Below are 12,502 nucleotides of genomic sequence, written 5' to 3' on the forward strand. Positions count from 1 at the left end.
ACATGGTTAGTTATAATATTGGCTGAAAACCTGGGTGTTGTTTAAGCTTATTTATGCAAATAAGAGCAAAAGAGTTTGGAAAAGTTTTTCTTTTTCACTTTCAGTTTATCAACTGAATTGCTTGAGGACAAGCAAAGGTTTAAGCTTGGGGTGTTGATACGTCTCCAATGTATCTACTTTTCCTAACGCTTTTCCTCTTATTTTGGACTCTAATTTGCATGATTTGAATGAAACTAACCCCGTACTAACGATGTTTTCAGCAGAACTACCATGGTGTTGTTTTTGTGGAGAAATAAAAGTTCTCGGAATGGAACGAAATTTTGCGAGGAATTTTTACCCAATAAAAGAGAATTTCTGGAGCCAAGAGCCACCTGAGTGGGGCACCTGGGTGGGCACAACCCACCAGGGTGCCCCCCCCCCCCAGGCACGCCCAGGTGGGTTGTCCCCACCTGGTGGCCCCGCAGACCCTGAAACCGACACTATAAAATCCTATTTTTCCAGAAAAATCAGGGAGAAAGAATTATCGCGTTCCACGAGACGAAGCCGCCGTCACCTCCCGTTCTTCATCGGGAGGCCAGATCTGGAGTTCGTTTGGGGCTCCGGAGAGGGGGATCTTCGTTCTTCGTCATCACCAACCCTTCTCCATCGCCAATTCCATGATGCTCCCCACCGGGAGTGAGTAATTCCTTCGTAGGCTCGCTGGTCGGTGAGGAGTTGGATAAGATTCATCATGTAATCGAGTTAGTTTTGTTTGGGTCTGATCCCTAGTATCCACTATATTCTGAGATTGATGTTGCTATGACTTTGCCATGCTTAATGCTTGTCATTTTGGGCCCGGGTGCCATGATTTCAGATCTAAACCGTTTATGTTATCATCATTATATCCATGTTCTAGATCCGATCTTGCAAGTTATAATCACCTACTACGTGTTATGATCCGGCAACCCCGGAGTAACAATAGTCGGACCAATCCCGGTGATGACCGTAGTTTGAGGAGTTCATGTATTCATCGTGTGTTAATGCTTTGTTCCAGTTCTTTATTAAAAGGGGCCTTACTATCCCTTAGTTTCCAATTGAACCCCGCGTCCACGGGAGGGTAGGACAAAAGATGTCATGCACGTTCTTTCCATAAGCACATATGACTATTTACGGAATACATGCCTATATTATATTTATACACTGGAGCTAGTGAAAACTGTTGTGATCCCCTATCCTTGTGGGTTATCGAGCCCGTGTACACCTCCAAGAATGAGGCCCCCAAGGGGGAAACGACACAAGCGCGCCGCCGTCTTCTAATCTATCGATCTAGGGTTTTCCTCGGAGGTAGCAGATAGTGGTCTAGAACTTCTCCAAGGCGATGCCTTCAAGAAGGGAACGACACCGTAGAGCGCCGCCATCGTCGGCCGCATCTAGCCAACAGCAGGTTTTCACACAGATATGTTCAAAGAACTCCATCCAGCTTCTTGTGCACGGATCACCGTCTTCTCCGCGGGAGACTTGACCAAAAGGATCCAGCAGCCGCCGGCTGACCGGCCGGGGCACCACCACGGTGCCAAAGCAGCCAGCTTTACCGGGCCCACCACGCCAGCCTGCCGCCGCATACCAGACCCGTCGGCCCGCCAAAGCCCATCTAGGCCCGACGAGATCCGAGATTCCGGCCGCCACCACAGGGGCACCTCCCCCGCGGGAAGGGCGCGCCGCCGTTGTCGCCGCCGCCATGTCCGCCGTCGGGATCCCGCGGCACCCTGCCACCGGGCCACCGAAGTCCATGTCGCCGCCGCCATGGGAGGATGCCACCGCGCGCGAGGGAAAAAGACCCCGCCGCCGCCGCCGTCACAGCCCACAGCCCGGGCTTCACCAGCGTGAACTCGGGCGGCGGTGGGAGGGAGAGATCGGGGCGAGGTGCCGAGGACCGGAGGCGCTGTTTCCCCCGGGTCGCCTAGGGTTGGCGACACGGGGTTCGGGGCCATCTTGCTCAATATAGTGAGTACTCGTTTCCTCCGAGTGTTACAAATTCGTAGGTAGTCACACGTGACATTGGCATAGCATGGCATGCATGCATCCGCGCGTGCAGGGTGCATAGACATGTGGTAAACCGGTCCCCCGTGGGAGAGCAGGACCGCCGGTTCCCAACGACGCACCCCGCAAGCCAGCTGCAAGGAGATCCATGGAAGGGAATGGAACCGCCAGCTCCATCGCGCACAGCGCCATAGCCTACCTGCGTAGGGTTCGAGGTTTGACTTTGCACGGGCGGCCCATTGATTAGCCTCTCGGCGCGACGCTCCGGATCGACGCAAATCAAATCGGGCACTGCGTCCCACACCATTTACGCTTCGCTTCTCGTCTTCCTCGCTCGTGTCTCCCGTCGCCCGTATCTCCACCTGGTCAACCAAATTGCTTTTACAGTACCTTGGACGTGTGGTAGGCGTTGGTCGACCAATGAATTGTACTGTTGTAGAGTCAACATTCACAACGCTACTGTTTTTTTTAGGGGACACAACGCTACTGTTGTCAAGTGTTTTTTTAGACTAGCCATAATGGGTAGTAACATAGACCAGTAACATGCATATGTTACTACTCCCTCTGTCTAGATGAGCCACAATGGGAGTAAGTCATATAAGGAAAGCAGCGGGACCTAGGTGGTTGGAGATTGGACGAGGAGGAGCACCTCGACAAGGAAACCTCCAATCACAACGCTGTTTAAAACGGAAGGAAAACTAGCATTGATTCGCTAGTTATTAGCTGCCGTCTGGGCTGTCCATGCACGCGCGCGTATGTAATTGCATGCAAAACCGTTTAATCTCTTGCCTAATCAACACCCAACCACGATACATGCAGTGCTCCTTTCCTTACGGGCGCATCCTCTTCTTGGTTTTCGTGGACAGGAGTACGAGGCTAGGAGAGAAACGAGGAACGAATTTAATGTATTGCATCTAAGATTCTTGGGAATACCTAGTTTTCGTAAGGTAACTTACACACCTAGACGGAGGGAGTAGTCTATGTTACTACCTTTATAGTGGGGAGTAACATATGTGTGGTAACATGCAATACTTCATTTATTATGCTATAGACTCATCTTGCCTTGATATGTGTGATGTTACTCATACTACCAGTAACTAGCTATGTTATCACTTTACTCTCTTTCTTCATTTATTGCTTGCCACGTCACCTATTTTATCTAGATATGTGTGATGTTACTATCTATATTACTTTCATTGTGGGTAGTCTTACGGTGAAATGTGAGCACTACTGGGTCATTATTGAACGTCCAAAAAATACGGCTAAAGTTATTTAAAATTGAGGAGTTTCTCGCCCCTGTTTCATTCCATTTTATTAAAACGAACACATATCAGTGGCTACAGTTTCATATACTCGCCCCCGAGTAATGTTTGCAAAATGTGAGTATATATATGAATAAAGCGGCGACACGAAGTATTGCCGGGTGGACGGGCTGTCGGCCCATTTCAGCGCCCCAAGGAAGGCGGCACACGCATCAAACTTTGGTTTTACTACTGCTATAGCATCATCACAACCGAGCCAGTGCATGCGCGATGCGCATGTAGCTGTTTCACCAAGAAACTCGACGCCTCTCTCCAGCCTCCCGTTGCCTATAAATATGTTCTTCCTGCTCATGTGTTGACCATTGCAGTAAGTAAGCAAGAGCGAAGAAAGGAGGAGAGATTAGAAGAGAGCAACTATTCTCCTCCTTTGTGAGAGAGGATCGACGATGCATCCAAGAAGCGCGTCCACGGTGCGGCTCTGCCTTGTATGCCTCGTTCTCCTGCTGCTAACCCGAGATGCCCACTCCAGGAATCTCGTAGGGGCAGTGGTGGTGCAGAAGGAGAAGCACAAGCAGAGCCATGGCGGCCACGGCGCAGCCACCCTGGTGAGCAAACACTTCTCTCTGAACCATTTCCTTACTGGTTGCTTTACAAGCACGCATGCAGCATGCATATGCATTGAGAACAGCAGATGGTATATGCATATTCTTCTTGTCTCTGTTGCTCGGAGCAGCAACACCGTTCTTGATGCGATGATAACCACATGCATGCATCCCCTCATGCTCCTTGACTACATATGCATTCATAAACATGCAAGTTGAGTAGTAGTAGTACAAGTTCTTTTCTCCCTAGATGCTTTGCAATCTGTTATAACTGACGTGCTGGTGTACTCTTGATCGAGCTGCAGGAACCTTGGGGTGAGGAAGGGAGCAACGCAGGCGCCAAGAGGAGACAGCTGCAGCGTGATCCGACGAAATGGGAGGAGATCCACACGGATTACATCTACACCCAAGACGTCAAACACCCGTGACACTATCGTGTTTAGTATAGAGTAGTAGTATCAGCTCCTGGGGTCGTTTGGAGAGGACGGATTAGTCTGGGATTTGTCGTTTAAGTTTGAGCCACCGAGTCAAATCACAAATTAATCCCTCCTCTGTTAGTATAATTAGAGGCATGTAGTCGGTGATGTAATGTATAATTATTTCAGTCTAGCTTCGGCACACCCTTTAATTACTTATAGTTAATTAATATATGTATAATTACTGGTACTATCCTGCTAAATTTGGCAGGCGATGTTGCCCATCGATTTTGAGTGGATGCACGGATCTCGTTCGCGACCTCGAACCCAAATGGCCAATGCCGATGGACCTCCAGCCATCATAGCCCGCGACCTCGACGAGATCCGGGGATCCCCAACCCCGCTGGCTCCTAAGCGAAGGCAAAAGTCTCGCCTGACCGCGAACGGAGCCTGGAGAAACTTATTCCGACGCGACACCACTGCAACGGCCTCGGCAGCGTCTCCCTCAACCCTAACCTACCATACACCCACCTAGCGAACAGACCCGAGATTCCTCCTCCCTCCGGCCGCCGGAGCGGCCGATGAAGAGAGAGGAAACCGGCGGCGCGCAAGGGAACCCTCGTCGCCTCCCTTGATCGCCTCGTGCGATCCTACTTTTCCGGGTGGGACAATTGTGGCCAGCTGGTTGAAGACTTCTGTGTTTTACTACGTAATAACACTACTACACAGAGTCGGTGTAAGTTCTTTTTCGTGCGAAGCAGAACCCTTGTAATTTACAGGCTTTCTCCATTTCTGGAATATTCAGTAGCACTCCTATTTCAGTCTTATGGGGATATGCTTTGTGCAAGCTTACGCTGCCAAAGTACGAAACTTTTTCTTGTAGTCCCATGCGGAGTATAGGTTTTTCCAAACGAAAATGAATGGTGAAACCAGTACGAGATCGATGGATAATATAGCGGTGACGGGCCGCTAGACATTTCGTCGCAGCTGAACACAGCTCACCAGTACCGGCCTGGAATAAAATAAAGTTCAATCCCACAATCGCGTTAAGCGTCAGAGCTCCCAGTCCCTGGTTCCCTGCAAGGTGGCCCTAATTTTCTCCTTCCAGTTTTTTTTTTTTGCTTCTTTACAAAATATACAGGATTTTAATAAATGGTCATCAATTCAAAAAAGAATCCAAATTCAACAAATATTCCAACTTTTGAAAAAATGTTCACGAATTAAAGAGAATGTTCCTGGGTTCGAAAAACTGTTCCAATTTTTTAAAATCTATGAATTGGAAAATGTTCTTGAATTTCAAAAATCATTCAGAATTCTATAAAATGGTCAAAATATTCATGGTGTCCAAAAAATTTCATGAATTTAGAACCTGGATTTCAGGAAAGTTAAAAATCTTATCGGATTTTCAAAGAATGTTCCCAAAACTCATAAACTTTTCTGAATTTCCAAAAATGTTCACAAATTTGAAAAAATGTCTAGAAGATTAAAATTTGTTCAACTATTTCAAAACATGTTTTGAATATCAAAAAAGATTTATGAAAATGAAAAATGTTCCCAGATTTCAAAAAATGTTCATGCATATAAAAAATCTCAAAATTCAAATAATATTCCTGAATTAAAAAAATGTTACCAAAATTTGAAAATCAGGAATTGGAAAACTGGTCATTAATTTTTTGAAATGAGGTTCAGAAAATTCAAAAAATGGTCAAAGATTGGCAAAATGTCCCTTGATTTTAAAAGATTTGGATGTTTCTTAAAACATTAGGAAATTAAAAATAATTACAAAGAAAAAATGGGTCACGGAAGGTTCTAGAATCTTGCCAAGACAGTTAGGGAGGAAACCGGGAATAGGCCAGCCCATATAGCAGGTGCTCTCACTAGGATTCATACATTGTTGGTATTCCTAGGAGCTCCTATTGCGTCCAATAGGAATGTGACACTCACATGGCAATTCGACTGGGCCGACCCATTGGTGGATACTATAGCGTGCGATTGGGATGGCGAAAATTAGAGTGGATGGTGTAGTCGCATGTGATCTCAATGAAGGTACATTTAGTGCAGTTTGCAGGGATTCAGCCGGAACATATATGGAATCTTCAGTCATCCGGAGTAGGGGAATTTCTGACCCAGCCACTCTGGAGGCATTAGCGTGTCGTGAAGCTCTAGCGCTAGCCACAGATCTTGCGCTATCGCAAGTGTTGGTGGCCTCGGACTGCCAAGGTGTGATACATGATATCAAGAACTATACTGGAGGAGTTTATGCAAGCATTATCAAAGAGATTTTGGAACATCTAGAAATTTTCAGCATTGTTCCTTCATCTTCGAAGGGCGAGAGTCTAATTTCAAGGCACATAGCCTCGCCAAATATGCTTTTGGCCTGGATTTCCGGCGCCATGTGTGACTCTTAAACCCACCAGACTTACATTGTATCCCCATGAACTTGTGTACTCAATAAAGCAAAGTATGTTTAGACTAAAAAATACTGCAGCACGCAAGCTACTATAGCAATCCGGTAGCAACTAACTGAGGGGTGCCCCAGTTGCTCAAAAAAACTGAGGGGTACCCCTTGTGTGAGCCCCTCAAGGGTCATTTTTGATGGGCCGAGAGCATGCTACTTGGCACCCTCTACGCCGTCGCCATGTGTCGCGTGTTGGGTGCTTCCTAAGGATTTTTATTTATTTTTCTGTACGCATTTTCGTGCTTTAGATGCGGTCTTTTTGGCTTTTCAATTTTCCCTAGATTTTGGACAAAAAATGCGCAAAAAATCTGTTCTTTTCTTTCACGGGAGGCACAAGTTTGATTCTCATGGAGGCATATGTTTTCTTCCACGACAGGCACATTTCCTCTCGGGAAGGGAAAATGGTGGGGGAACACCCGTGCTTCTGGCTCATGTTTTTCTTCTAGTTTTTCCTTTTTTGTGAAATAAGGTTCGTCGAAACCTATTAACATGGGATCTAATTTCAAAGACCTCGATGCGTGAAATCCAACGGTGAAAACGGTTCGGAATTTGGACGCACGGTTTAAGAGATAATTTTTTTTGAAATATAAATAAACGAATATACAAAAAAAAACTCCCAGGTTGTGAAACTGGCGTACTGCATATCCGCCACTTATCGCAACCTGGGAAGGCGAGAGTGACCTTTGTAAGGGGTTACTCTAGCAATGGTTCAATTATAGTTTAAAAAAATTGATTTTTTTCCGAAATCATGAAAATACGTCAAGTTTGTGAACATTTTTCTCAAACATAAAAAAATAAATAAAAATATCAAATATTTTTTCTTGAATTATGAATTAATTATGAATTTTGAATATTGTTTTTCAATTTTCTAGCATTTATTGAAAAGTGTGAACAAATTTCAAAATCTTGGACAAATTTTGAAAAAAGAGAACATATTTCGAAATATTCTACACATTTTTATAGAAACACCATCAAATTTTGTAATCCCAAACTTTTTTGAAAATTTTGATTTTTTTAATTTTCATGATTATGAACCTATTTTTTGAAAAAGTGAACAAATTTCAAAATTCTGGACATTTTAAACAGAACACGATGTTTTATTAAACATAAACAAAATTTAAAATTTCAAGAATTTTATGATAAATTAAAAATAGTTCTACGTAATTTTTTAATATTTTGAATGTTTCTTAAAATTTTTGAATTTTCTAAAAGATGACAAAAAGGAACAAAAGAAGAGTAAAATAATATATAAAAATGGTTAAGGAACATTCTAGACACGTAGAACCGAAGATAAAATACTATGTTATGCTACTTAAATAGGCCTGCCAGACCGATCGATCTCCTTGCTCGCCTTTGCGGCTGGGCAACTGTGTTGGCACAGTGAGTGAGCGTCAAACATGAAATATTGGTATTCCCCATCCTAGGTGGGGAACAACGAAATCATTAGTTGAGAGTTATCCCTCACGAAGGTCGCTTCCCACCTTTTGAGGCACTACCAGGTGGTGCACTTTACCTGCTCCACTTGTTGTAACCTGCAAAAATTTTCGGTACATTTGTTTATTCAGTATGTTTTATTTCGTTAATTGTGTGTTCAAATCTCAAACCGTTTTCACCATTGTATTTTCGCATTGAGATCATCTAAACTAGATCCCATGTTAATAGGTTTCAATGAATTTTTTTCACAAAAAAACCTAGAAAAAACCAATACAGAAAAACTGATAAAGAAACAAAAACCAAAAAAGCCGACAGAATAAAACAGGATTGCAGCTTTTCACCCTTTTATCCTTTTTGAGATGCACAATCATGCTTCTCAAGGAAATAAATATGTGCTTCAACGAGAAGCAAATTTGCGCTTCTTGCGACAACACAGTTTTTTCTGACAAGCACAACTGCGCTTGTTGTTATAGATTTTTTTTCCCTTTTTGGATAAGCACATGTGGAAGCAAATTCTCCATGAGTTGCAAAATATGTGCTTCTCATGGAAACATGAGTTTTTTTCCCTTTCCGAGAAGCATAGTTGTGTTTCTGGCGAAAGGAAATTAGTGCCCCACAAGAAGCACTGTGCTTCTCGGCGTGAAGCACATTTTTTCACAACAGTAAACAATCCGCGCAATTTTATTCTTCAATATCTAGGGAAAACTAGGCTAAAACCGAAAAGCTAAAAAAAACCAAAAAACCCCATATAAAACAGGAAAACAGGTAAAAAAAATTAAATCCAAAGGGATCGTCCTATATGCGACATGTGGCAGTGGTCAGACGCACCACTTAATGTGCCCGCACGTCACCAAAAGTGACCCCTGGAGGTTTGGTAACCTCCAGTTTAGTTGCTCTCGATGAACAGGATGTGTCAGTGAGTGTTAAGCGCCAGTTGCATGAACCAGCACCTAGGGGACGCCCGCGTGGGCTGCGCCAAGTAATCGTTGGCCGCTCACTCGCCGAGCCTTTTCGTAGGGCACGACTATGTCTCACGTCGAGGCAGTAGCTCGCCTCGCCTGCACGCAACTGGCTTATGGATCGACCCATTTGCCAAGATGGTGTCATGATGACGTCATTCATGATTTTTCTTTTCTTCCGTTTGTATTTCCTTTATTTTCATTTTCTTTTTTTTGTTTCTAAAGCGTTCGTCGCATTTAAAAGAATTGTTAATCATGTATTTTAAAAAATGTTAAACATGTACAAAACAATGTTTCTAATGTTTACGCAACATCAATATGTTTTGAAAAAATAGTCATTCAAACATGTATTCGAAAAAAAATTACTCGTGTATTCAAATAAGTTTAAACATGTACAAAAAATGTTTGAGTTGTATATAAAAATTGTACAATGTATACGAAAAAATTGACATCAAAACATATGTTTCAAGAAATGCCAATCATGTATTGAAAAAATGTTTAACCTTCGTAAGAAAATGTTTCATATGCATACGAAAATTTTAAAATATGTAGGAGACAAGTACATATAAAAAAATATGAAAAGATGTTATCCATGTATTTGAAAAAATGTTAAGCATGCATAAATAAATGTTTATGATGTATAATTTTTTTAACATGTTTATTAAAATATTTACACATGTGTTGAAGAAAAGTAGACCTCAATACATTTATTTTATAAAAAGGTTAATCATGTATTTAAAAATGTGAAACATGCATAAAACAATGTTCTTGATGTACGCCAAAAATATATGATATGTATGAAAAAAATAGGTATTAAAACATATATTTAAATCACCCGCAAAAAACATATAGTAAAACAATGTTAACCATGTATTTGAAAAATGTTAAATGTGTGCAAGAAAAATGCCCCTTATGTATACGAAAAATATCACGAAAAAGTCTGCAAATTTAGAAAATGGAAAAAACTAAAAATGAAAAAGAAAAGGAAAAACGAAAACGAAAAAAAGGATTAAACTCGAGTTTCTTTTGTGGATTGGGGGATAAAAATCGAGTGAAACACGCAGAAAAAGAGAAAACAAACTGGCCGAAAGCTACGCAAAATAGGCATGGGCCGACCCACTTAAAGCCTGTAACTGGCACTATAAACGCTAAATTGAAAATCGCCAATTTCAGCACACATGCATGTCTTGTCTAAAAAAAAGCACACATGCCTGTCGTCGGTATTTGAAAAAGGGACATGGCTCGCTGGCGCTCGTGCACTCGTACACGGGAGCGAGCGCTCTCCCATATAAGGAAGGACCACCCCGCGCGCCAGTGAGGACATCAAAAAAGGAAGGCGAATGCACGCGCATAACTATTTCACCTGCATTTATTAGGGGATCAAAAACTTTAAAAACTTATAACTTTTGATTAGAATGTCAAAATTCAAATCCGTTTTCACCGTTGGGTTTCTCGCGACGAGTTCTTCAAAACTAGATCCCATATGAGAAGGTTTCGACGAAGTTTTTTTCGAGCAACTTTATGTGCTACAGAGGCAACTTTAGTGTTATAGAAAAGCAACTCCTTTCACCCCTAATATAACTACCTATCAACGTAGTATCCTTGTAAGTTGGTTACCATGACTACCAATTGTCTAGCTTCACCCCTAAATCGCCTACCACAAGGACAACTCCAACGTGGATCACCAATACGCCCCAATATCGGTATCGGCCTCTCTAGACACTTTCAACCATCCAATGAGTCCAACTACTATCAGGCATGTAAAAAATGTCTGCTGCACCATATAAGTTCCTTGCAGTAAAAAATAGCATGCATCCCCTATGCAAAAGTAAAAACATTGAGCAACTTTGCTATGATTTGAGACAACTCTTGTAAATTTTGAAGCAACTAGTGGCATGCATTAAAAGAGGGGTTGTTTCCCATAAGTTCCTTGCAGTAATATCAGACAACCCTTGTGCAAAAAAAAAAGAACCACAAAAACAACAAGTAGAGACAACATATATAGGTGGCACTAATGCATATATATTCTCTAACATAGGAAATTGTAGTGTGATTCATGGGCAACTATTAAGAAAACAAAAATGTGTTCCATACATTTGTATGCAACTGTTGATGTGAACTAAGCAGCTCCATATATATTCCGATGCAACTTAATCTACTAATATTGTATGTTTTAGAATAGGAGTAACTCTCTCTATTGTGTGATGCAACTAATACAATATTTTTAGAATTACTTTCTATCCACCTCTCTTCGCCCGTTCTGGTTGCCTTCCTTCTTCATCTTCATCGTTTCATCAAAAAAATCTGAAGAAACCACAGGCACCTCCTGTTGATCCACCATTTCGCCCTGTGAAGCATTAGTTTGAGCAGCCCTTTTGCTTGTAACTCAATATAAAAAACACAAAAATGCAAAACTATTCTAAAAAACAAGCAACTGCCCTAGCAAAACCAACCAATTGTCCTAGCGAAACCAAGCAACTCCCCTAGCATCTACTTTAGGCAGAGGAAAAAATGTATGAGCAACTTGAATAGCCTTTTATGGACAAATATTCGATCTACTCCCCCCTCCCATCCACCTTCTCGTATGTTGTAGCAGAAGATTAAAGCAACTCAATTACGAAGAAACGCAAAAACTGGGAAACTGTTGTAGCAGAAACAAGCAGATGTCCCTGGCACTACTACTTAGATTGTCTATTTTAGGCAAAAAAAACATATGAGCAAGTTGAATAACCTTTGTGGACAACTATCTTACCCCCCCCCCCTCCCTCATGTAACTTCTCATCTGTTCTAGTAATAATTCAAACAACTCAACTACAAAAGGACACAAAATGCAAAACTGTTCTAGCAAAAAAACAAGCAACTGTCGTAGCAAAACCAAGCACTTGTTGTAGAAAAATCAAGCAACTCCCCTAGCATCTACTTTAGGGTGGAGGGTGGGGGCGGTGGTGTGCTTCGCGTGGAGCGCATCGACGGGAGGAGGATCGGGGCAATAGCCGTATAGCTGGGAGGAGGAGGAGCATGACTGGGAGGAGGAGGATCACGGTTTTAGTTACGTCCGCATGACCACCTCCACCCTGCTCCCCATGTATGATTATTCGCCAAATATTTACGAGCATACCAAAGGGATTCCACCCGAGGAGATAAATTCTTGACACATCTCTATGACACAAACTTGAAAGGTATCCAAAACATTTGCATATTAGCCAAATTATGGTCTTGGTAATGTTACTGTTCATGAGGATTGGGCAAGTGGGTACATGGTTTTAGACAAGTGTATGGTTGATTGTGGGCAACTGGATACATGGCTTTGGACAACTCTACGATTGATTGTGGGCAACTGTGGGAAATTCTT

General features: G+C 42.5%; 1 protein-coding gene across 1 annotated transcript; it reads left to right on the plus strand.

Moving 5' to 3' along the window:
• The first annotated feature begins 3,579 nt into the window (after positions 1-3,579).
• On the plus strand, positions 3,580-4,543 carry LOC123170184 (phytosulfokines 1). Its single transcript, XM_044588015.1, has 2 exons — positions 3,580-3,886; positions 4,189-4,543. Exons 1-2 carry the CDS (start codon positions 3,728-3,730, stop codon positions 4,309-4,311), a joined length of 282 nt encoding a protein of 93 aa, XP_044443950.1. The 5' UTR covers positions 3,580-3,727; the 3' UTR covers positions 4,312-4,543.
• Positions 4,544-12,502: the final 7,959 nt, after the last annotated feature.

This window comes from Triticum aestivum, chromosome 7D (assembly GCF_018294505.1).
Source record: "Triticum aestivum cultivar Chinese Spring chromosome 7D, IWGSC CS RefSeq v2.1, whole genome shotgun sequence".
NCBI lineage: Eukaryota > Viridiplantae > Streptophyta > Magnoliopsida > Poales > Poaceae > Triticum > Triticum aestivum.